This window comes from Mustela nigripes, chromosome 4 (genome assembly GCF_022355385.1).
Source record: "Mustela nigripes isolate SB6536 chromosome 4, MUSNIG.SB6536, whole genome shotgun sequence".
NCBI classification, from domain to species: Eukaryota; Metazoa; Chordata; class Mammalia; order Carnivora; family Mustelidae; genus Mustela; species Mustela nigripes.
This window is the reverse complement of record NC_081560.1, coordinates 187,766,665-187,791,113: the sequence shown is the minus strand read 5'-3', so window position 1 is coordinate 187,791,113 and position 24,449 is coordinate 187,766,665. Positions and strand designations below refer to the sequence as shown.

The 24,449-nt window shown below is 49.7% G+C and overlaps 1 protein-coding gene across 2 annotated transcripts; it reads left to right on the top strand.

Moving 5' to 3' along the window:
• Positions 1-142: 142 nt before the first annotated feature.
• Positions 143-23,931, top strand: MKI67 (marker of proliferation Ki-67). 2 transcript variants are annotated; one of them, XM_059398821.1, is made up of 15 exons: positions 143-315; positions 741-918; positions 4,110-4,188; positions 4,287-4,402; positions 6,968-7,034; positions 8,886-8,931; positions 9,427-10,503; positions 12,124-12,293; positions 13,306-13,627; positions 13,718-13,836; positions 13,935-14,106; positions 15,882-16,037; positions 17,145-19,966; positions 20,795-21,238; positions 22,672-23,931. In XM_059398821.1, the coding sequence occupies exons 2-15, from the start codon at positions 827-829 to the stop codon at positions 22,735-22,737; spliced, it is 5,748 nt and encodes a 1,915-aa protein (XP_059254804.1). In that variant the 5' UTR covers positions 143-315; positions 741-826; the 3' UTR covers positions 22,738-23,931. The 2 variants fall into 2 exon arrangements, with proteins under 2 accessions (XP_059254804.1, XP_059254805.1); XM_059398822.1 differs by lacking the exon at positions 9,427-10,503 and having other exon boundaries at positions 144-315.
• The last annotated feature ends 518 nt before the right edge of the window (positions 23,932-24,449 follow it).

The following is a 24,449-nucleotide window of genomic DNA, read 5'->3' as shown; positions in this document are numbered from 1 at the left end:
GCCCTCGCCCCGCCCTCTCCCCGCCCTCTCGCCTGCCCATTGGTCCGCTGTCGCGCCGCCCCGTCCAATCGCAGCGCTTAGCGCCAAATTCGAATGGTTGTTTTCATTTGAATCCGGAGGGCGCGGCGGGCGCTTTCCGCGCGGAGCGGCGGACGCGGGGCGCCTCCCGGACGCGGCTGGGCCGGGCTCCCCGGTCACCCGGAGGCGACGGCGCGGGGCCCTGAGGACTGCGGCGGACGTGGCCGCGGGCTGTCCCGGTCCTTGCAGCCCGGGGCGGGCGGCGGACGCGGGCGGGCGACCCTCCGGCTGTTCCTGGTGAGGACTCGGGCTGCGTCTGGCGGAGCGGGGGGCCGGCTGCTGGCGGGGCGGGCGTCGGGTCCTGGGGACGCGGGCGTGGGGGCGCCTCGGCGGGCGGGCCGCGGGCCGCGGGGACCCCTGCTCTGCGGGAACCGCGCCTGCGACGCGGCCGGGGCTCTAGCGAGGCGGTCCCGGGAGCCTCGACCGTGATGGTCGCCGTCCTGGCCGCGGGTCTTTGGGGGCCACTGGGTGTTGGGGGGCGCCCTGGGGTGCAACGCGCGGCCTGGCTGGGGTCCCCCAGGGGGCCCAGTAGCGCGTCGGTCCGGGTGGCAGGAGCCTGGCGAATTGTACAGGCTAGCCCACTTGGTCACCTCCCGGTGAGTAGCTCTTTGTTTTTGGAGTAACCCCCCCCATGCCCCGCGTTTTGTTTTTGTTTTACTCAGGGCCAGGTTCCTGCAGTGAGTTTGCTTCAGCAAACCTTTTGATGCCTGGCCTTCCTATCCGGATTATATAAAGTCTTGTTTAGAAAATGGGTCCTGCAGGACGCCTTGTGACCATCAAAAGGAGTGGGGTGGACGGTCCCCACTTCCCACTGAGCCTCAGCACCTGCTTGTTCGGAAGGTGAGCCCCGGGCAGGGGTGGGCAATTTAGTTTCAGAGACATTAACGTCCCTGTCATAGAGTAACACACCAGAAATGCCGGCCCCCAATTTGCTGGGACTTTCCGACTTCTTGTCAATGTAACAGGGCTGTTCATTAGGAAATAGAATTTTGAAAACAACGTTTATATAGTTAAGTATTGTTTTTAATCAAACGTGTTTTAAAATTGACTTGATAAAATCCTTAAATGGAGGAAAACGTAGATTATTCTCAAATCCTGATTCCCTGCAGGCCTTTAGACGACCAGCATGTTCCACTGAAACCCTCCCAAACCTGGTGTGCCTTGGCTGGGGGGGACACAACTGAGCAAAGGAGGGAGGAGGCTCTGTATTGGACGCGTTGGTTGTTGGTTTTTTGGAAAAAAGAAAACAAGTCCTGGTAGTGTTTTAAGAACTTTCTTCTTCTTGCTGTCCTGTGTTGGTGGTAAATAATACGGTCCCTATATGACAGGCACACTCCTCCGGGATTTCTTATAAAATGATAAGTCACCCTCTGTGGAGCCCTGTGAGGTGGGGCCCGACCATCATCTACCCACACCCGGCCCCGTGCCCACCGTGTTCTGCCTCACCTCAGACCTTCCAAGCTCATCGAGGTGCTTTTGGCCACTTTAAACTCTTATGACTGGAATGTTCTCTCTGTCTCCCTATGTAAGTGACTCCTTTCCAGCTTTCAGATATCCTTCTAAATGTTCCCCAAAGAGAACGCTTCAGTGACCACAGCTCTGGTCTTTCCTAACACCCCGCAGCATGATCAGTCTTCGGCTGTGACTCCCACTACTAAGCTGGGCAAGCACAGGGACTGTGTCGTTCATAATTACACACGCAGTGCCTGGTGGGGGTCTGGCGAGAGAGAGGTGACCAGCGGCACTTTCTACCTAGCAGATGCGTGGGCTGAATGTGGAAACATGAATGGCCCGTGGTTCTCAGCCTAGGGTTCATTTGCCCTGCAAGGAGACATCTGGCAAGGTCTGGAGACAATTTTCTATGTCACGGTGTGGGAGGTTCAAGCCAGCAGCATCAGTGACAGAGGTCAGGGGGGATGCTAAGGACCCTACAATGTACAGGACCAGCCCCACTGGAAAGAATGTCAGTGGTGCTGAGGTTAACAGCCACTGACCCATAGGGATTCTAGCTGGCAGTTTGCAGCCACCCAAGTTCTCAGTTCTAATGAGATGGTCTCTCTCTCTCTCTCTCTCTCTCTCTCTTCCCACAGTATTCTGTTATCTAAAAATCAAATTCTCTTTAGTTTAAAGTGGCTGTTCACTTTCCATAGCTTCTTTTCGCTTTGAAGGAAAAATATTTTGGTGTCAAATGTCAGTAATTCTGGTGATTCTACAGTTGTGATTAAATATATTTTTATGTGGGATTTTATCATTTAAAACCCATTCAAAAGTGGTCATATGACTTAGGTAGAAAGTGATATTCTTCTTTTTTTTTTAATTGCTTTGTTTGTGAAAAGTACGTCTTAAAAAAGGACAGAGGCAGAACACAGAGAGCCCTGCACCAATTACTTGTTTTTTCTTATAGTGAAAGAACGTGTGGGATCCCAGGAGTTAGGGTGGTCCCTGGACAAATGAGCAGCATCTCTAAGTTATTCTAGGAACTAGAGCAACAAAACCTAAAGCCTAAATTTCCAATCGAGAAATTCTTCAAACAATTTAACTTTTGCTCGTCTCGTGGATTCCCACCCCTGTCCCCCTTTAGAGAAAAAGCATGACTTGTTCCTGCCAACCAATGGCCCCACTACCAGAAACCCCTTAGAACTTAAGTACTGCGTCACATCTGTCTGCCTGCAAAGTTCACGGTTGGAAATGAGGCAAATACCCACAAAAATAAACACAGAAACCGGAGAACAAAACCTCAAACAAGAACAAAGTTTTGTCCAAAAGTGCCCAGACTGGCAAGGTTAGGAGACCGTGAGACATAAAACAACCGTGTGTCCGAGCCCTGGTTAGTGTTACTCTGTGGGACAACCGGACAGTTTAGACAGACCTCTGTGGCTGACCCACTTCTCTGTAGGGACAGACAGAGCTAACACTGCTCTCTCCACGGCTACTGACAAACCACGCTGTCCTCTACAACCTATTTGCCACACGACCGAAACCACTAAACCACGATTTCCCACGAAGGCTAAGAACGCCGTGCAGCTAGGCAGGGACAAGAAACGCAGCACTCACACTCACACTCACACTCACACTCACACACAGACCAAGTCGGTCAGCCCTCGGGAGTCGACTTCCAGCTCTGCAATTATTTTATACCCTTGTAACTTTTATACACATTCTAGAAAGAGATAGTCCCAGCTGCAGGGCAGTGTATGGAGAACAGAGCGGAGAGTGTGTGACTGTTCAGACTTGCAATAAAGGGAACCCGGGGACCCAAGGAGACTTCGCTAAGGACCCTTTGGATTAGTTGGCCTGTGGGTTTGGAAATTCCCCCTCTGGTGCTTCCTGCTGAATCTAATAATGCGTATTTGTTGTTTGCATTCGTATTTTTAATAATAGTCTTGTGAATCTGCCCGTTCATACAGCGTTGTTCTAAAGCAATGAAAAGTTCATGAGTCAATGTTATTGACAGTTTGCCGGGCAAAGGGCAGAAATGTATAATTCATTCATCGTTTGAACAACCCCGTGATGTAGGTGCTGATGTGATTATCTGTTTGTATGTGAAGAGACAGGTGTGTTAGCATAAAATACAGCACCCGTAGCGATGATGAAGACTTTGAACATACATAACATTCCAGAGGAACACACAGAAACCTTTCTTTATGGAAAAAAAGCACGGAGGATCAGAAATCGTTACAGTCCTCCAAAATGATGGGAAGTCCTCCCTTATGTTTATTTATAAACATAGCCATTTCAGTAAAAGCAACCCAGTTTTATATTCTAATATTTTCCATTATAATTGTTTTCAAGTACCCAAAGTCTTAAAGATTTAAAACAGTCGCTTACACAATACTTGTCAAAATTATTTGCCAAAGGCATAGGCCGTCACATCGCCTGACTGATTACCCCCTTCTGCCGTTTCATTTTTGGATCAAACATATGGTCAGATGCTGTTTTATTTTGAAGCATTCATGGGATTTCTTAAAAAAAAAAAAAAAAGAAAGAAAAAAGTTGCGTCAGCCTCAAACTCTCAATTTCTTCCCTCAAAGGGGTATTGAATGTGACATTCGAATCCAGCTCCCTGTGGTGTCAAAGCAGCACTGCAAAATTGAAGTCAGTGGGCAGGAGGTAAGTGAGTGTTTGAAGTTTTGTTTTTTTCCCTTTTCATGGCACTTTTTACCCAGTCATCAAACTCATCTGAGTTTCCCCTTTCTTCTACTCTGTAGGCGGCACTGTTTAATTTCAGTTCCACCTGTCCCACCCAAGTGAACGGGGCTGTCGTTACGGAGCCCGTACACCTTAAGCACGGCGATGTGATCACGATTGTCGATCGATCTTTCAGGTGGGTGAAGGTGAAGCTAGTCGCTGATGCTTGGCAGACGTCTGTGACTTTCCTGTGCCACAGATGACGTCAGAGCGTGTGGCGCGGCCGCTCTGCACTGGTTCTGTCTGCAGTCACATGGGCATAGTGGGGATCACACGTGGGGCTCCTGTGACCCCCCTTTCAGGGTCTGAGCACACGCAGCTGGGCCAAAGACGGGTGACCAAGGCCTTCCCGGGGTTTTATTTTTGGTGCAGGCGGGGTGAAGCCACATGCATTTTTCAGTTTCTGTTTCATTTTCAAGTTAAAAAATGGTCCTGGGGAAAAGACACAAGACAAGCTTATGTCGAAGTGTTCATCCCCGGCCAGCCAGGATATGACTGTATCAGAGACAGGGTCTCGAAAGAGGTGGTTGAGTTAAAAAGAGGCCATTAGCGTGGGTCCTAATCAATTTGACTGGTGTCCTTGCAAGAAGACGAGCTGAGGACACAGAAGAAGGGCAGCAGGTGCTCAGAGGGACAGCAGCGTGAAGGCCGCAGGGACAGCCCTGGCCAGCCCGGGACAGAGGCCTCAGGGAGAGAACAGTCCCGCCGACACCTTGATCTCGGACTTCCAGCCTCCAGAACTGTGAAAGAGTACGTTTCTGTGTCGAGGCCACCTGCGTGTGGCATTTTGGACGGCAGTCCTAGCAAACTAACACACCACTCAAGCTGTAGACAGAATATTTCCAGAACCTTCTTCTGGAAAGGTCTTCTAATCACTGCTTCTTTCCCTCACCAAGTAAACCACCCTAGTGGCTTTTCTGATAACAAAGTTTTTGGAGTTGTGCTACGAAAGCACGTGTCTCTAACCGTCTGGTTCTGTCTGTCTTTATTAAACTCTGAATTTGAAACAATGACGTGTGTCCTTGCCGCTGACTTCTGCTCCGTGCTTGGGAGAGCCAAGCGCGGATGTCCTGTTTGCTGTCAGACTATTTCACTGAAATAAATCCCGGGTATATACATAATTCGTTCATTCTGGACAGAAGTTTGTTAAATTTCCAGGTTTTGAAGTGAGTCGAGGGCTTGCTTTATGACGAGATGTGGTTAATTTTTTACTAATCTCTCCTGCATGTTTGAAAAGAATATGTGTCCTGTGGCTCCCTTAAGTTGAAATCACACATTGAGGGTTTTTCTTTCTTTCTGTTTTTTTAGTTCTTCTGTTTCTGCCGTCTCTCCGTTGAGAGTGTTGAAACTTAGAATCCTGTCCTAGTGGGTGAAGCTCTGTGGCTTATCTTTCTGAGATACTCTGTACCTTCCCTCCTGCTTTTTTATCAGTAATTGTGTACTATCCTATTTTCTGGCACTTGGCTTTCAACTTGTCATAATCCCTAAGGCTCAGGTTGTCTCTTACAACCAGCTCTTAGGTGCGCTTTTCTTTACAATCCGTTTATCTTCCGGATAGATGGATCCTTTTATCATTACAAAGTGTCCTTCATCCCCAGGAGCAATTTTTATCTTGAAGTCTCTTTTGTTGACGCTGGCAAATGCCCCCTCCAGCTCGCCCAGGGTTGCTGGTGGCTCCGGGTGTCCCCTCTCATCCTCCACGCTCATCCGGCAGGTGCCTTTGATTGGGCCTCAGGTCCCTGGGAGGCAGCGCACACTGGGCCACGTTGGCCGTCACGCCGCCAGATGGCGCGCTGACCTTGCTGCCTCCACGCGTCTTGAGCGGGTATTTCCCGTGTGTTCTGTTGGTCATCTCCTTCCCGGGGCTTCTTGTGAACTTGACTTCCAGGAAACAGACTCTAGGTAGGAAGCATTTGATGTGGAGTGGAAACTAGGACTTCTTCCCCCAAATGAGATACCGTTCAGTTTGAGGTTAACTGAGATAATTAGATACCTCCAACACAAGAATGGGGAAGGGGGCTTAGGAAGAGGGATGTGACCATGAACTCTGAGGCCATGAGAAGTAAGTCCAGACACCCGCCTGTTTCCGATCAAGCCACCTGACAGAGGCCAAGTTCAGAATGCCCAGCGTTCTGTGAATTATGCCCGGGGTCTGGTCGAAGGACAGTGTATATTGTTAAATCTGTCTCCATCTTCAAAAATATGCCAGTCTTTGTTCAGATGCAGACGCGGTAGTCAAGAAACAGGAGGTCACAGTGTTCCTATACAGGATGGCTCTGTGGTGACCTTGCAGTAAGGGTGACATCACCAAGTGCCTCAGGCCTCGGCTTCCTTGGTGACCTTCCAAGCCCTCAGATGATTGTGGGTATAAACCCGTGGGAATCCGATCGGCTCCCCTGTGCAGGTTTTCACAGAGGAGGTGCTCGGATATTGTTGAAATCACACAGCTTGTCTGCGTTGAGAAGTTAATCTGGGTCCTCACCTCTGACAACACTGGTCCAAAAGAAATTTGAGGTGACCTGTCCAAGTCTTTAGTGTGAAATCTTTTCTGACTCCACCTCTATTTCCTCGAATATAGTGAATCTCTTGAATAAAACCTCAAGTTTGTTCCTCGCTCCTTGGACGTGAATGAGATGAGGAGGTTGTCCATCAGTCACAGAGCTGGAGTCTGAATGTGTGTCTGTCCTTGTGTGCATTTCAGGTATGAAAATGAAAGTCATCGGAATGGAAGCGAGTCGACAGAATCCCCGGGACAAAAACGCAAACAGGTGATGGGGGGTAGAAATGATCCAGCTGGGGGCTCTGGTCCTTCTGCGCGGTACTATGAGATCATTTGTAAGCAGGCCGATGAGTGACATCTCACAAGGGAGGGTGACTCGCCAGTTATGAGAGGGACAGATACCTGAGATCTTAAACATACTGAAAAAACTTACAACTATGATTTTTTTTTTTACCTTTACAATGAGAGGACTGAGTCAGTCCTGCACTTTGGCCTGAAGGCTCCTGGACTATCTCATGATGTGCGCTTGCAAACCTTTGGCGAGGACAGCCCATCACATAGAGTTAAAATCTCAGACCTAGATCTGTGGCTTGTGTTGTCTCCCAGTTACTTGTTCTACCATCCTTCTGCATCTGAAATGATCACATCAGAGCTGTGAGTCCCAGAGATGCCTCCTGACTTTGATGGAGAGACAACCCTGCCACCCAAGAGCGTCACTGTGCTGCGTCAGTGCCAGAGAATCTGTGTCCATCCAAAGAGTGCAGCTCTGTCAGGATGCCGTCCTGGACCCATCCGCTAAGATTTAGGAAGCTTGCTGAAGCTGGCCAAGCTGGTCTTCTGTGACTAGGCTGTAATTCACTGGCTTAAAAAATCCTATCATCCTATGCCTGAAATTAGCAGGAAACCTTCAACCAAACATCTCCGCCCTGGCGACATGCCGCTTCCTTCCTAGAGAAAGGACCCTCGTGGTGATCTTACCCCTCATTGGCTTTGGGGGAAAGCTCGCTTTCGAGATTCTCTAACCACTTTGTTGGTAGGTGTTAGGGAACCAAGCAAAAAGCTGGACTTTGAGTTAGAAGTGGTCTCAAAGGCCTACCAGCTGCTTGTTGTCTGGACGGTGATAAAGTCAGTGTTGAAACTGAATACTGAGAATGTGTTACAGCCGTTTGATGGTGACTTTTATGTCTGGAATATAATGGTACAAAAATAGGCTTATACGCTTATATTTTGTACATATATTTTAATTTTAATTCATTTTTATTGTTTGGTCCTAAGATCCGTGGCCAACTTCAAGTTGGAAATAAGAAACTGATCCCCCACTTGGCAAGTTAGAGAAGCAATGTTTCAGACACCAAGAAATCTGAAATTGATTAGGGAGAAGTTAAATTATTTGCCTTTGGATATACTTTGTGACTTTTTTCCCCCATCCTAATTCAGATGAGATAGTTTCTTCCTCTGAAGCAACATTGAACTTTTTGTACCTTACATCCTTGTTATTCTGTGGTTGTTCCTCGCCCCCTAAAAATCTTCTGACAGATTGTGAAGGCAGCCGTGGGGGCCAGGTAGGAGTGTTGGATCTGATTGCTGGGCTCAGAGGGCACAATGCCTGTGATGAGCCGGGTTCACTTTCTCCTAAACATCCAGGCCTGGGTGCACCTGCCGACCCGAGCCCCCAGGCCGAGCGGGGCCCCAGCTCACTGCAGGTCCTGCAGCCTCTTTCTGAAAAATCTAAGTATTAAGTCAGAAATTCTGTGCCCTTGGTAGGTTCACAGACGCTGAACATAGGTGATGTTTAATTTTAGCCTTGGTTCTTTCATAGGGTGATGAGAAAGAAGTTTGAGGGAGTTAGCAAAACTCAACTGAGGTTCCATTGGAACAGTTTTGAGCTTCAAGTTTGTTTCTTGTTCTATCATTATATGTTTTTTACAATCCGCTAAGAAATACGTGTATTATGAGCACTCACCCCTCAGAGTCTTTGGCTCCTTTCTCAAAGTCTCTAAAATTCCTACCAGAAGAGTTTGGTAAGAAAGAGCATCCAGAGCCAGAACATTTTCATAAACATGACTGTGGGGATTTGAACAAGCACCTAACTCACTGTTTCTATTTTTCCAATTCACAGGATTCTCTGCATCGGGTCTCAAGGTCTAGCTTCTCTTCTGACCCTGGTTAGTAGTTTTTGATTTTATTCTGGGATCCTGCACGATCAGCTCTCTGTGCAGGGTTAGGGCAAGGAAAAGGTAATCAGAACACTGGCGTTCTACATCTAGGTTCACACAAGTTAGGAGGTTGGTTTACGTAACACAACAAGCAGGCACCTGAGTTAATTTATCCTCCAGAGATGCATGGGGCACAATACTTACTAGAGCGTCCACGTGTAAACTGAACACGGGTGTTAGTTTCATCGAGTAGATAGTAGCCGGTGACCCCTCATATCGACCCCTCGTACTGGTTACAGAAGGCCGATGTGATTTATTTGTCTGCATCGTAATTCGAGGATCAGAATACTTCTTTGATGCATTGGCATTAAGTAGTTTGTGAGCTAGGTGAAAAACTAGATTGCAAGCCTGTTTGAAAAGGTTGTAAAATTTGAATACTGCACAGTGTTAATCACTGAGAAAATCTTGAACTTTCTGTTTCTTATTTCTTAACTCATTGCCAAGATGGGAAAATTCAAGATTCCAATGCCCATTCCAAACTCTGTGAAGAAAATGTTTCCGGAAGTCCTCTGGTACACGTCAAGAATGGCAAACCAGCCGCCCCGGATGGTCCCAAAGATCACGCTGCTAGAAAATCCCTTAATGCTGTCCGTTCCTCAGAACTTCCTGGAGAAAACTTCAGAAATGCAATGGATCCTACAGCCAGGGATTTTAAGGAAGATTCCAGTGTTGTCTTAGTGAGCTGTCATGGAGAACTGAAGACTTTCCCCTCTACATGGTGTCCTGAGAATAGTGAAAACCAGGAGTCTCCCTTTAGGGAGCTTTATGAGTCAATGAAGGAAGAGTTTGACATGAAATCAGGAAAAGGAATTGTTCCACAGAGTGGGAAAAAGTCGGGGCCCCAGAGTCATTGTGCATCAGAGAACGAATGTTCAGGTGAGCTACAAGACAGGACACAAGTCCTGGTCTCACGTAAATCCAGACCGAGGTCGGGTCGATTCACCCCAGTGAAGGCAGACCCTGCTTTGGGAGAACAAGGAATTAGCCAGACAGAGGACAGGAGAAAGGATGTGGAGGCCCTTCAGACTCCCAAGGAGACCACGGGTCCCAGCATCCCTCCTAAGGAGACAACAAGAACCGAGACCCCGGTCCATCATTCTCCTCACCATTCCTCACGAAAACGTCGGAGTGAAGACCTGCGTGTTCCCAGGGGAAGTGAACCCGTGAATCCAGCTCAAAGGGACAGCTTCGGGACAGATAACAAGACACTCACTCCTTGGAAGTTCTTAGCCAGAAATCCAACACCCACTAACGTTGAAAATGCTGATAATTTTGGAGCAACACCAGAAAAACGCTTGTCCAAGAAGAGGGCGAGTGTTCCCTCCAGTGTGGACGTTCTTGCCTCAGAACCAGAATCTCAGACTCACACTGTTTTAGCTCCACTGCCCATTCAAGTTGAAAGGAAGATTCAGAGCATTTCCGTGCACCAGCCTGAGAGAGGGGGCGCCACCACCGGGCCTTCGAGCTCTGGGTTCCCGGGCCGTAGTTCAGTTGATAGCAGCAGCTCTGGTGACTCCATTAGTAAGTTTACTTACCTGTGCATTCATTTTCTCCCACAGGCTCACACCTTCTTTGTACCTAGATAGGAAGTCATGAGACTTTCCTTCCCTCGGTAGGGATGGCTCTGGTGTAGGGGGAGGGTCCCGGAGGCAGGGCTGTCTACTCATGCGACAGCCATATGCACCGTCTGCCCTGACAGACGCGTCCTCACGTCTTGGAGCTTCGTAACTAGGGGCTCTGGGCGGAGTGCAGGTTGTCAGGGAGGAACACCACCGGGGGCCTTAAGGGGGTCCAACACCATGTTGGGAGTCTCCTGGTGCACCTATGAGAAAATAGGAAGGAAGATAAACCCAATAAGCGTAATGGCTTTCTTTTTTTTTTTTTTTTTTTTTAAGGTTTATTTTATTTTATTTATTTGAGAGAGAGAGAGCATGGGAGGGGAGAGGTCAGAGGGAGAAGCAGGATCCCCACCGAGCAGGGAGCCCGATGCGGGACTCGATCCCGGGACTCCGGGATCATGACCTGAGCCGAAAGCAGACACTTAACCCACGGAGCCATGCAGGCGCCCAGGCGTAATGGCTTTTCACAGAAGTTGTAATTCTGAACTGTAAGCTGTTGTATCCTATGAGTTTGCTTCCGTAAGTGAGGTCCAGGAAAGTCAGTCCTTTGGAAATGTTTAAATATGGGGCGTCTCTCCGGTAATCATACTCTTCTCAAGGTCTCTTACGAGCAGTTTTTCTGTTTCGGGTTTTGGGTTTTGTTTTTTATACACCTGGGGACTTCGCCCAGGAGTGTATGCATCAGGTGCTGTTGTAGGTGTTTTCGGACATTCACCCTGTTACTCCTTTGAGCAGGCAGCAGGAGTGCCCCCGGGACAGGGGTTCCTGTGATTTCCTTCTTGCAAATAGGGACACTGGTAGCCTCATGTCACATAGCGAGTGGCAGAGCTGTGACCTCTGGAGGAGGCTTGGCATGTCCCCTGGGCACCCTCCCACACTTCCCGGGGCTCTGAGCATGTCCTAAAGTAGCGAGCTTCCTGTTGGGCTCCGTCTGCAGAGGGTCCCTTGGGCGAGGTGCGCGGCTCTCAGAAATGAGACCCGTATGCATCCGTCACGATGTCCCCAGGGGTCTCCGAAGAGGCATCACCCAGACAAGGGATTTCTGTCGTGTGCTGGTTCACCAGGATGTGCAGTGGGGTTGGGACTCATGATCTGCCGATTCTAATCACCTGGAGAAGTTGTCAAGTTCATGACTTCTCACTAGGTCGGTCTGGGTGAGCCCCGAGTCCATACATGGCTTTCGAAAAAGACTTCTCAGGTCACTGTAAAAACGTCCATCTCTGTCTTTGCCCAGCTCCAGCGTGGACGCCACCGGTCTGGATCCCTTTATCAATACACAGGATTTCTCACCCTTTTTAGAAAGTCTTTGTCCTGTCCAGTTGGGACTTGACATCTTGTTGGTTTGTCCCTAGATCTTTCTTCAGCTCTTGAAGCACTCCAGGCCCTCAGCATGACAAAGGGACAGCGTGAGGGGGTGTTGGGTGTCAGTGAACTTGTCAGCGGCTTGTCTTTAACAGGAGCCTGAAGCGAGTCTATGTAAGTGTGCACCATTCATTCCTCTCCACATTCATGTTTCCTTCAGATAAGATTGAGGGAACGCCCCTGAAAAGAAGGCGGGTCTCCTTCGGTGGTCGTCTGAAGCCCGAGTTATTTGATGAGAACTTACCTCCTAATACACCTCTCAAGAGAGGAGAGACCCCGAGGAGGTCTCTCATCAGCCACACTCCAGCTGTCCTGAAGAAAATCATCAAGGTACGTTGGGCGGACAGTCTTGTCACTCATGCCCGTGGTGCATCCTTTCCAGACTCCCTACCACCAGTACAGTTATGATGAAGGCCTTTTTCTTTCGAATCAAAAACTGAAAATAAAAAAATCTAAAGTTGAGCTCCTTCCCGGGGCTTCGACGTACGATTCTAAGGAGGTTGAACAGGGGCAAGTCTTCGCCCCTTCTGCTTGCTCAAGGTGGTGAGATCGAGCCCCGCGTCCAGCTCCACGCTCAGCTGGGGTGTCTGCTGAAGATTCTGTCTCTCCCTCTGAGAGAGACACTCCAACTCTCTCTCTCTCTCAAAATAAATAAATACCATCTTTAAAAAAAACAAAACCACTAAAATTACAAAGAATCTGGAGACATCATGACACATAACCATAAGGCATTTTTGCTTTTCTTTTAGAATTATAAGGTGAAAAGGGAAATCTCAGAGGTCAGCCATCTATGATTTTGACCATCAGCTGTGTAGAACTTTGAGTCAGCTACCCTAGGCTGTGTTGTCCTCCTGATTTTAGCCCTCTAGAAAGGTAGGGCCTCACGGCTCATCCCTGTCAGAGGGCCTGGTCTGTCTTTAATTTCTTTCATACCAAAAGGATGGTAAGGTATGCCTGGCTCCTTTTCCATTTAATACTGGCTCCCAGAAATGAGCAGCCTTCCTTCCGTGTAGACCGAAGGGGATTAGACACTTCCAGATGGTGCTTTTCTCCAGTTCAGATCAGGGCACTCTCACTTGTCACTCCCTGGGAGGTTCCTTTTCTCCTTTCTACCCGTAATACCCCAACCAAGACTTATCTGTTGTTTTATTCCCCTTTTATTTTTTCTAAAATGCGGGGGACAGACTCCCATTTCTACCGGCCCCTGATAGACAGTAGATGAAACGCTTTGGTGTTTCAAGATTTAAACAACTATAATTCTTATTTGAATAGGGTTCTCACGTTCCCTACAGAGATGTTACATCTGTGGTAAGGTTTCTTATGAACATTTAAATCTCCTCAGGAATACCCTCAACCATCAAGAAAAGAAGATTCTTCAGAAATCCATTTGGAAGTTTGCGCACAAGACCAGCGTAAGGGATCTCCAGCTCGGAATCTGACGAGAACTTCTCCAGTGGCAAATGACACCCGCCGTAGGTCGTCCAAGTTGCCCTCCGTCTCCAGGGGCGGCGCATCTCCTCATCCCACAGACACTCCCAAGAGGGGAGGCAGGAAGAGCGGCACCTTGCCTTCGAAGAGAGCTTCCATCGATCGGAGCCAACACGAGCTATTGCAGAGGATCTATTCCAGAAGAAGGAGCGGCGCTTCTGAAGCCAATTTAATCGGTGAGTGCTGGGTTGGCAGAGAAGGTCCTCAGGGTCGTTTCCTCAGGAATACGAGTTTGGAAATGTTTCAGCACTTTCTTCTTTGGACAGTGGCAAAATCGTGGGCAGACGTCGTAAAACTCGGAGCCAAACAAACACAAGCTAAAGTGGTTAAACATGGCCCCCAGAGGCAGCCCAGCAAAAGGCACAAGAGAACGACCACTCCAAAGGTAGGGGGCGCCCTTTCCCCTCACGCTCTTCGGCGCGGTTCCGCGGTGTGTGCCTTGACGCTTTGACATTTTGCTTCTCTTGTTATCTTTTTTTCCAGAAGCCTGTTAGCAACGTTCACAGTCAGTTCAGCACAGGCCATGCCAACTCTCCTTGTACCATAATAATAGGGAAAGCTCACATCGAGAAGGTACACGTGCCCGCTCGGCCCTACAGAATGCTCAACAACCTTGTGTTCAACAAGAAAATAGACTTTAATGAAGATCTTTCAGGTAAATGCCCCCTCGGTGGGAGGATGCGGATGGGGTGCGACAGTTGCATTTACTGTGAATGGGTGTGGGGAGGATAAACATTCTAGTCGACCTCCGGGGTGGTGATGGGCACAAGAGAAGGCTGGATTTGGAGAACAAGAAGGGGTCCCCAGTAATAAAGAGGCTCATGAGTCCTGCGGGGAGCAGGTGGGCATGGGAAACACACACCGTCGCCTTGGCTTGCAGCACGGGTGTGGAGAACCGGAAGCTGCTTTGTGCTGAAGAGAGCAGGCTTGCCCTTAAAATTGCCCCTTCTCTGCATCTCTACTAATCGATCGCCCCAAAGTTAGAGCCACTGGTTTGGGTCACGTGTCTCTGCTTCATACTTTCCTTCCCTTGCATGAAGCTTAACTGTGTCTTGAAACAAAGTCCTGCGAAGAGGTTTCCCTTAAGCAGCAGAAATGCGATGGGACCTCCCTATGTTGTCCTAGGCTAGAACTAAGGCAAGAGCCCAGGGGTTGGGATTTTATGCCACACGGTTTGACCACTGGTTTCTGCCTTGCACATTTTTGAAGGGAGGTGACGCTTGACGCCACCACCCATTACAGGGTTCTCGTTTTTCTTTCCGGGCATATTTTAAGATGGAATCAGAATACTCCTCTGTAGAACCCAAATAAGGATGCTGTGATTGCGGTCATAGTTGGATCAATGCATTTAGCTTTAAAAAAACAAACCACAATAATGCAGAACAGTTGCCAGTTTTGAAAACATGCTCAATGAGAAAGAGTTGCGCGTATATGCCCCTATATGCAGACATATGCACATACGTGTTTCCTTATAAATTACGTACGAGTGTAACTAACATCTGTGTCATGGAGCCTTGAAGGCCAATTCTAAAAATATTTTTAAGATCTAATTAATAGAAGTTTGTATACTCAGTACCTAGGACGGCGGATTTCCCAACCTTCCTTCCATCCACCGTCCTAGAAAGCAAACAACTTCTACCCCTTGGTGTGAATGACTCCCATGACAAAACACCAATCTGTGCACAAGCCTGGCTCTGGGGTATTTTACGGAAGGCCAGAACTGGGGCAGAGGGCTGAGATTTTTAAGTGAACTGTCTGATCTGGGGGCCCTCAGAACAGGTTCCCCAAACACAATTTGCAAAAATACCAGACAGAGCATTTCGACCCATCGATGGCAGAGTGAGAAAAGAGGAAATTCGAGTGAGTGTTTCAGAAAGATAAATCTTCCATCTGAAGAACTGTATGGTTCTTTTCTTCTGTTATGTCAATGCTACGTTTTGGTGTTAAAATGAAAACATAGTGATTTTATCACTTGACAGTACTATTCGTGGACAGCCCAATGGATGTCATTTTTTAAAAATTGGGGATGTGTTATTTGTATGTAAAACCCAGGTCTACATAAGTTGGGATTTTTTAAGGCAGCATGAGAATGCTAGGTTTCCAGATGTCGGGACAGGTGGCTCGGGGAGCCGGGCTCTGTCTCCAGCCGGTGCTCGGGATCAGGGCAGCGGTCGAAGACTGAGCTGTCGACTGCCTTCGTTAGATTTTCTCACCAAGAGGAAGACAAAGAAGAGATACGATTCCAACATCTCCTCGCTCTTCCTCAACAAAATGAGTTCATTATTAATGCATGACCCCGTCTCCCGAGAATTCTGGGGAGGGATTCCCTGTTCGCCCTCTGCCACTTCCTCTGGTGGGTCTGAGGGCCGGCGTGGCTGATGGCACGGGGAACGATACGCTAATCGCTTTCCCAATATTCTCACATCACAGGGTTAACTGAAATGTTCAAGACTCCAGCCAAAAAGAAGCCACAAACAATGAGCCCATGCCCCAAGGCTTTTTCAAATTCAGAGGACTTAATCGGAAAGGAGTTTGAAGTACCCAATTCGGGAGAAAAACCTCCGCTGTGCACTTCAGTAAATTTTGGTTGGTTTACTGCTTTTTTTTTTTTTTCTTGCATTTTGATGGTTTCAGTAGGAATTAAAGATTTTTTTTTTTTGGGGTTTCAACAGATGCCGTATTACTTTTCTACAATAGATACTTCCGAAAAAATACCATTTGTAGCTTCTCAGTTCTGTTATGTTCAAGGGAAATTCCTATTAGCAATTGAACTAATGTTGGTATTTAGTGAGTGGCATAGAAAGGATTAATTTTAATAATAATTTTTTAATAATTGTAATTGTAATTGTATTAATAATTTTTAGTACAGTAATATAATAATTATAAAGGACCTATGTACACTTCTGCCTTTTTTTTTTTAATATTTTTACTTATTTATTTATGTGACAGAGGGAGAGACAGCAAGAGAGGGAACACAAGCCAGGGGAATGGGAGAGGAAGAAGCAGGCTCCCTGCCGAGCAGGGAGCCCGATGCGGGGCTGCATCCCAGGACTCTGGGATCATAACCTGAGCTGAAGGCAGACTCTTGACTGAGCCCCCCAGGCACCCTAGCTTTTCTGCCTTCTTTTAATTTAAAGAGGTTGAGCAGCACAGAAGTAGAATGATGTCTCATCACAGTTACGTCAATTTCTCAAACTCAAAATAAGTGTAAATAACGAAAGGGAAGGAGAATGTGCTCACTGTGTGGTTATCGCTGCTGCTGTTCTTGGTGGCCCGTGTGGAGCTGTGAGCTCCTGGTGGGAGAAATGAGCCCATCTGGCGCTCTCACCTGAGTACGGGGTATACTGGGCACCCACTGCCTGTGGGAGAGGGAACAGAAGCAAGTTTTCCTGTGCGGTGTGGACCCCAAGCCCACGAATGGAAGCCATGTTATGGAATCAGGTGACACAGCTGTTTGCTTCTCATGTTAAGGAAAAGAATGACAGTGCTCCGGTGCCCAAGATGCGGTGCAGTGCCCTACGGGAGACCTTTCTTAAGGATTTTTTCCTTATGTCTGATCCCTGTAGAATTATCACCTCAGTATGAACCCACTGTTGGTCACCAGATAACATTGTTATGATAAACATAAAATACCAGATCGGCACAACGTGGGGAAGAGAATCGATTTCTCATGCGTGTTTTTGTTTCCTGTAGGAGAAAATGTATTGCGCATGACTCAGAGTAAACCTCAAGAGCCATCCGATCACAGTCCTGCCAGCCCTCCCCTCAGAAGACCGGCTATTCGAGTAAATGCAAACATCGAGAAGACTCCAGGGTCGGAGGCAGAGCCTCTGAAGGCGGCGTCAAGCGCAAACAGGTTTGGGAGGTCCACGGCGCTTAGAAACACACAGATGCCAGGTCCAAGGCACAGCAACGAAGAAGCAAACACAGACACTGCTGAGAACACGTCAGGGCGACGTGTGAGGAAAACTCCACAGCGAGGACAGAAACCAGAGGGAGCGACTGAGGAAGGAGAGAGCTGTTTTGACACATGTGAGAAAGCTATCAAATCAGAAGGTAGTTCTGAAAAGATGGTGGCTGTGAGGAGATCAAGAAGATATTCAGAGCAAAGATGGGATCCGATAGCCAACCTGACCACCCTCAAGAGACAGCAGGACACAGAACCCAAGGAAGACCTGGGGGGCATCCAAAATCTCCCCCAAACCCCTACTCACGCCCAGGAACCAATGGACGTGGGAAACAAAACCACAGAAAAGTGTCAGAAATCTTCAAAACCAGAACTAGTTGGCATGCCAGCCAGGATGAACATAGAGCTGAAGACCCCTCCCCAGAAAGTGGACCTAGAGGAAGAGCCCTCAGCTCTTAGGAAGTCCATGCAAAGGCCAGGGGAAAACATCCCTGTGCCTGGAGAACCAGAAGATGGTGATGAAGACATCAAATTGTTTAACAGAACCCCGAAGCAGAAAGTGCACTCTACAGAAAATGTCACTGGAAGCAAGAGGCGGTCAAGAACACCCAAGAGAAATGCCCCATCCTTAGAAGACCTGGCTGGCCTCAGGGAGCTCTTCCAAACTCCAAACCACACAGAAAAACTAATGGCTGATGACAAAACCACCACAGTCCCCGGCAAATCTCCACTAGCAGATCCAGTCAGCACACCAATGAGCAAAAGGAGGCGGCTCAGGACCCCTCCCCAGAAAGTGGATCTAGAGGAAGAGCCCTCAGCTCTCAGGAAGTCCACCAGAACCCTAGGGGAACGTGCGCCCTCACACAGAGAGCCAGGAGGTGGTGATGAAGACATCAGCTTGTCTAAGGAAACTCCAAGGAAGAAGCTAGACCACATAGAAAACATGAGCAGAAGCAAGAAGGGGATAAGAACGGGTAAGGAAAAGGCCCAGTTCCTAGAAGACCTGGTCGGTTTTAAAGAGCTCTTCCAAAGCCCAGAGCACACCCGGGAACCAGCAGCTCTTGTCAAAAGCACAGTAACGCCGGGCAGATCTCCGCTGGCAGAGACAGTCAACACAGCACCCCAGAGGAAGACGCATCGGAAGATGCCTCAGGGGACGGCGGACTCCGAGAGAGAGCTCGCACCTCTCGGGGAGCCCATCCAAACGCCAGCGGAAGCCACACGCACACACAGAGAGCCGGGAGGTGCTGAAGCAGGCGTCCGCTTCTTCAAGGAAACCCCAAAGCAGAAGATGGACCCTGCCGAAAATGTCACTGGAAGCAAGAGGCGGTCAAGAACCCCCAAGAGAAATGCCCCGTCCTTAGAAGACCTGGCTGGCCTCAGGGAGCTCTTCCAAAGCCCAGAGCGCCCCCAGCACCCAGTGACGGACGACAAAACCGCAGTCCGCAGCAAATCGCCACTAGCAGACCCAGTCCACAAGCCGATGAGTAGAAGGAGGCGACTCAAGACCTCTCCCCAGAAAGTGGACATAAAGCAAGAGCCGTCAGCTCCCAGGAAGTCCACCCGAACGCGGGGGGCAAAGGCACAGTCGGGCAGAGAAGCGGGAGGCCCTGAGGGAGATCTCGAACTGTTGGGTAAGCCTGCGGAGCAGGAAGGGCCTTCTGCGGAGAATGGAGCTGGCAGCAAGAGGGGGTCAAGAACATCCAAGAGAAATGCCCCGTCCTTAGCCCTGGCCGGCCTCCGGGAGCACTCCCAAACCCCAGAGCACACCCAGGACCCAGTGACTGACGACAAAACCACCCCAGTCCCCGGCAAATCGCCACTAGCAGATGCAGTCCACAAGCCAACAAGTAGAAGGAGGCAAGTCAAGACCCTTCCCCAGCAGGCGGACGTGGGGCGAGGGCCATCAGCTCCGCGGACGTCCACCCGACGGCGCGGGCCAAGTGTGGTCTCTAGCCAAGAACCCGCCGATAGCGACGGAGACCTCAGGTGCGTGAATGACGCCCCAAAGCAGACCCTGAGCCCTGCAGAGAACGGAATGCTCTGGAAGAGTCGGCGAAGAGCACCTAAGGAAAAGGCCACGGCCCTGGAAGACCTGGCCGGTTCCCCGGAGCCGGAGCCTGAGCCGGAGCCGTGCCCCGGGCCCGATCCCAGCCAGGAAGCCAGAGAGGACGCTGGTGGCGTCAGGGCGGCTCCCGTGCACCCTTCGGGCGGGAGGCAAGCTGTGAGCGTCCCGCAGAGGAGCCTCAGGGCCCGTCGGGCAACAGCCCAGGAAGACGGGGGGCTCCGCAGAGAGCCAGTCGGGTCTGGGAGGGAAAGAGGCGCTTCCCCGCCCTCCAAGAGGGAAGGAGGAACCGAGGAAGGTTCCACGGGAGCAAAGAGGCTGCGCTCCGTGACCCCCGCCCAGGACGCGGAGGAGGAGAAGCTGCCCCAGAAGAGGAGGAGGGCAGCTCCCCAGGAGGGCTGTGACGCACCGGAGCCCCTGACAGTGAAGAAGAGGCTGAGGGTCACAGCAGAGCCCATGCGTCTCCCCGGAGACCCGCCCAGGAGCAGCAGGGAAGCTACACCGCGGGCAAGAGAAGCGGCCGGCTCGCCCCCGAGCCATCAGGTGATGCTGGGGCCCCTGTCATCCTGGGCGGGTGCTCTTGGGGCAAATGTCTGGTGTCATCTGTCCCTGGCTTGAAGGTGCGGATGAGTGTCTTTTCCCAAGGGGTCTGCATTCCACACTGAGTATCTGCAGACCGAGGCAAAGGATCCTTTGGGGACATACAGAGAGAATAGACGAATTGGGGAGAAAAACTGGTCAAAATTGTCACAGCGAATTTTGACAAGTTTCTCGGAACCTGGCTGAGTTCTGCTCCTCTGCACAGGTGGGAAAGGTGCCGGGAGAAGGTGGCAGCTCAGTCCCGTGTTGTTCCTCCAGACCCCACAGGCAGGAGCCCTGGGTCGGGGTGGTGTCTGCCCCATTCTTTACTTGGGTAGACGATCTGCGTGGGGATTTGCGCCCTGAGAACAGCCTACCTGTCGGGTTGGTGAGGCTGGTGGGGGGGGACACTCCTGCACGGAGCAAAGCTCGTAAATTTGGTTCCAGAAATTGCGATTCCCCCGTCCTGCTCCAGCAACGGTTGGTGAAGGACAGGGAAATCGTTTACAGCTCGAAAAGGGGGCACTTTTCTAGAATGCGCTGTCAGTGCTTGTTTTAATCCAATTTGACATATACGACACTCAGATATGGTGATAGAAACTGAGGCCGACTTCCTTCGCTTACCAGTGGAGAGGATTTCTCGCTGGGACAAAGTGCCTCCTGGCATCTTCTAAGACAACCGTTAACGTTTCAGGCAGATTCTTAGCTCACTTTGAGTGTCTCTCTCCATGCTGAATTGTGAGAATTGCGTTACTCATGAGTGACACGTTGCGGATGTCTTGACATTTTTAGGGAAGGTCCCTGCGCTCTAGACGTCCAAATAAGACCGAGGCAGAAGAGCAAAGACCCGAGCCTGTTGTAACAGCGACAGAAAAGCCGAAAACAAAAAGAAGTGACAAGAAGCCCTTGAAGACATCCCAAGAGACAGCGTTACAAAGCCCGGAAGACGGAGCCAAGCAAGCGGCATCTGGGGGCAAAGCCCGGGGAAGCAGAATGTGTCTGAGGTCTGCGAGACCCACTAGGATGCCCTCGCCGGACGTCGCCGAGGAGAAGCAAAGGGAGAAAAGAGTGGGTGTCCAGGAGAAGAAGCAGGAGGAAGAAGTAAGGCAACCTTCAGACCCCATGCGTTTGAGATCTAGAAAAATCACAGTCCCTCCCGGAGGAAAGGCTTTGGAGAGTGAACCCCAGCAGAGGGTAACTCGGAATGCCAAGAGATGCGCTGAAAATATAAAAAAGGCAAGTAATTTCCTGTTTTCCTTTTTTTTTTTTTTTTTTTTTTTTTAATGAGCAACGAGTATCACAATCTAATTTTTGCCCCATGTGCAAAAGCAAGGAAATAGAACACATTGTCGGCTCCTAGTTATACCACTGTAGGAAGCGTAAGTCTAAACCGTGTATTTTATCGGAGCTGTATTCAGCTGTCTCTGTCTCGGGAATTCGACTTCCGGTAGAAACTTGACCTTGTGAAGTCACCATCCAGGAAGAGCAAGGAATGCAGGTAGACAGTACTTTCTGGCTGCGTACAACATACTAAGAAAATTCTAGGTATCAGTCTTCAGTCTCCCCGGTAGTTCAGCGAAACTTCCTAAAGCAAGAAAGGCGGTCCTGTCCGGCTTCCCCAGGAGTTCCTGTGGAAAAAGCTAGAAGGGAGGGAAGCCCAGTGTCTACACAGCAAGTGGTACGCCAGGCCTGCTCATGTCCTGTCACCTTGAGCAGCACGTAAGCCGTCTGCCACTGGAATAAATCCAGTGCGCTGGATTAAATCCAGTCTGCCCTGGAATAAATCCACAGCAAGATTAAGTCCAGTTGGTGTTCTTTGGGGAATACTCCATTTTCTTAGCTTAAAAGAAGGGGGGTCGGCAGCTCCCTAGTGCTATACTTTTCTCAGCATGCATTTTGATCTAGAGGCCAGTGCTGTGGGCCACGGCTCTGTTCCAACATCTGGTTTAGTGTCGGCTGCGAAAGCAGGAGGATCTGTTTCCTGCTTGCCGGAATGGGGTGATGGCCCTGTCCGGGGTGTCTTTGGGCCCTCCTGTCCCCTTTTAAGCTACGAGAGAGCAGGGACAGGGCAGGTGTTCAAGATCACTTGGTGCGGTCACTGTTGGGGTCTGCCTCTGGTGGGCTGTTGGGTTGGGGGAGGGGCAGAAGCAGAAGCAGATGCCCCCCTGGTTCTGAGAAAGCAGATGGTCTCCTGCGTTACCGGACTGTCCAGAGGGATGAGCCTCCTCGGGGCTCCTGGAACAGGCCCAGCAGGTGGCCATACCCACTGAGTATGGACAGATTGTCCACTTCACACACAGATTATTTTAGAAGACCCAAAACGTCCTGTCTTGTTTATACATTTGAATTCACTTTTTTGAGTGGTATTTTTTAATTAGTGAAAAAAAGCATATATTTACGTAGAAGTTTTCTTTCTTTTTTTATTATGTATTAACTTAAAAGTAAGTTACAAAGCTTCCTATTTAAATTTTAAAAAACAAATAGTAACATTTTAAAAAACCAAAGTACCTTTCACATGACACATCTCAAAACTCATTTCCAACCTTAAAATTAATTTCCTCAAACTAAAAGCCTGCATCACACCTATTAAGGATTTGGGTTTTTGCAGAGTTGGTTATGAGAAATTGTTCTTTTCAATTACTTAAGAGCTCTCTTTTCTTCCCAAACAGGATGATGACAATGTGTATATCAAGAAATTAAGAACCAGAAGTCGTCGGGACAATGGAGATATTTAGCTGAGAAGTTGAAAAGGGAAAAAATAATAAGTGCAGTCTAGTGATTTATTCTAGTATGATATTTGGGTAAATTTGAAAGGGAATTTTGTAAATAATGCTATTCAGGTGTTTAAGGAAAGAAAGCGTAGAATTTTCTGTCCCCGAGTGGTCTATTCATAAAGGCCACATGGAGGTCACAAAGAGGACTGCTGGTCTCATAAAGTGACAAAAATATCAAACTTGGCTTGGGGACGGGTGGGGGGCAGGGGTTGGGATCCAGAATATGCAGTGAAATGAAGCCGTGACATTTGTCACCCCCGTCCGTCCTTGACGCCCCACACGCCAGCACTTGCCGCGCTGCTCTGTAAATGCTTTCTGGTGGCCCATGTCCCGCGTCAGAATGTGAAAACAGGGGCTTCTGTCCCTAGTCCCCAGCCCTGGGCAGGCACTCAGGAAACGCAAATGAACGGGCCGATGAACAAACTCCTCGGCTGTTTTTTTACCGGGGCGGGGAGGGGGGTTACACACTGGGTCCACTCATAAGGGCTGTTGGTCCCCTGTATGGGACAGTCCCATTCTCAGGGTTCCCACCATGGAAGGGAACATGTGTGGGGCCTGGAGGACGCTGGTGGCCCCAGCTGCAGGGTGTAGGGGTCACTGGTGTCTTACTTTTTCCGCTTCAAGCATCTCTCTGACCTGGGACTGCTCACACCTGAGAAGGCACCTGGTGCTGAGTCCCGGGGCCGTGGGCCAGGGTGCCCCCAGCTCCGAATGGCTGTAGCTCTCCTATTTCCTTGCATTTTCCTCTTACGTTTTCTGAGCTCTCCCGAATCTGCGCCCACTAGCGCTTTCTCTGACTGCCCCTGCCGGCCGCCTTCTTCCCAGCACGTCCCCTTGTTCAGGAAATAACCAAAACCATCTTCCAAAAGAAGGACCGTGACTCCCGCGCCGTCCACGCGAGCCACGGCCCCTTCGGTCTCAGACCCAGACAGCCACGTGCCGGGTGTCTCCACCTCCACGTTCCACTGTCCTGTGCCTCTCGTGTTCCCTGGATGAGAAGACAGCACGCCGTCCCTCCGGTGCCCTGTCCAACCAGGTCGAAGTGGGGTTGGAAGACCAGGCAGGGGAGCTGTCCACTCTGTCCCTATCTGTCCACTCTGACACCATTGTGTCTGCGTGGAGCCAGGTGCTCGTAATAAATGTCTGCTGAATGAATGCCTCAGTCTAGGTGCTTCTCTGGGTCCGCAGATGTTGCCTTTGCCCGCCAGGCTGCCATGATCACGTTCTGAAGAGCGTTGTTTGGGGTCACACGCAGGGGGCGCTGGGGGGAGGACGCTCTGGCAGGGGCAGGTGGTGGCTGAGCCGGGCTGGAGGGTGGGGGATCTTGGGCAGCAGCAGAAGGGGCAGGGGAGTTGAGGAAGCGCAGCCCTGAGGAGAGGCTCTTTATTTGAAGATGAGAGTCACGAGTGTGTCCTTGTGGCAGCAAAATGCAAGAAAACGTAAAATAATGGGATTTTTCTATGATTAAGCTGTTCTGCCAGTACTCCAGATTCCGTAGTAATTATGAACCTTGCATAGAGAAAAATTTCAATTAGCCACATGCCTGGGGAATGGGACATACTGGTTAATTAAAAAACCCTTTAGGGTTCAGTTCTAACCAAAACCTCACCGCGGTGCACCGGCTCCTCTCCTCGCCTCTGTGACGGTGCCGTGTTTCGAGAGCACAGGGCGGC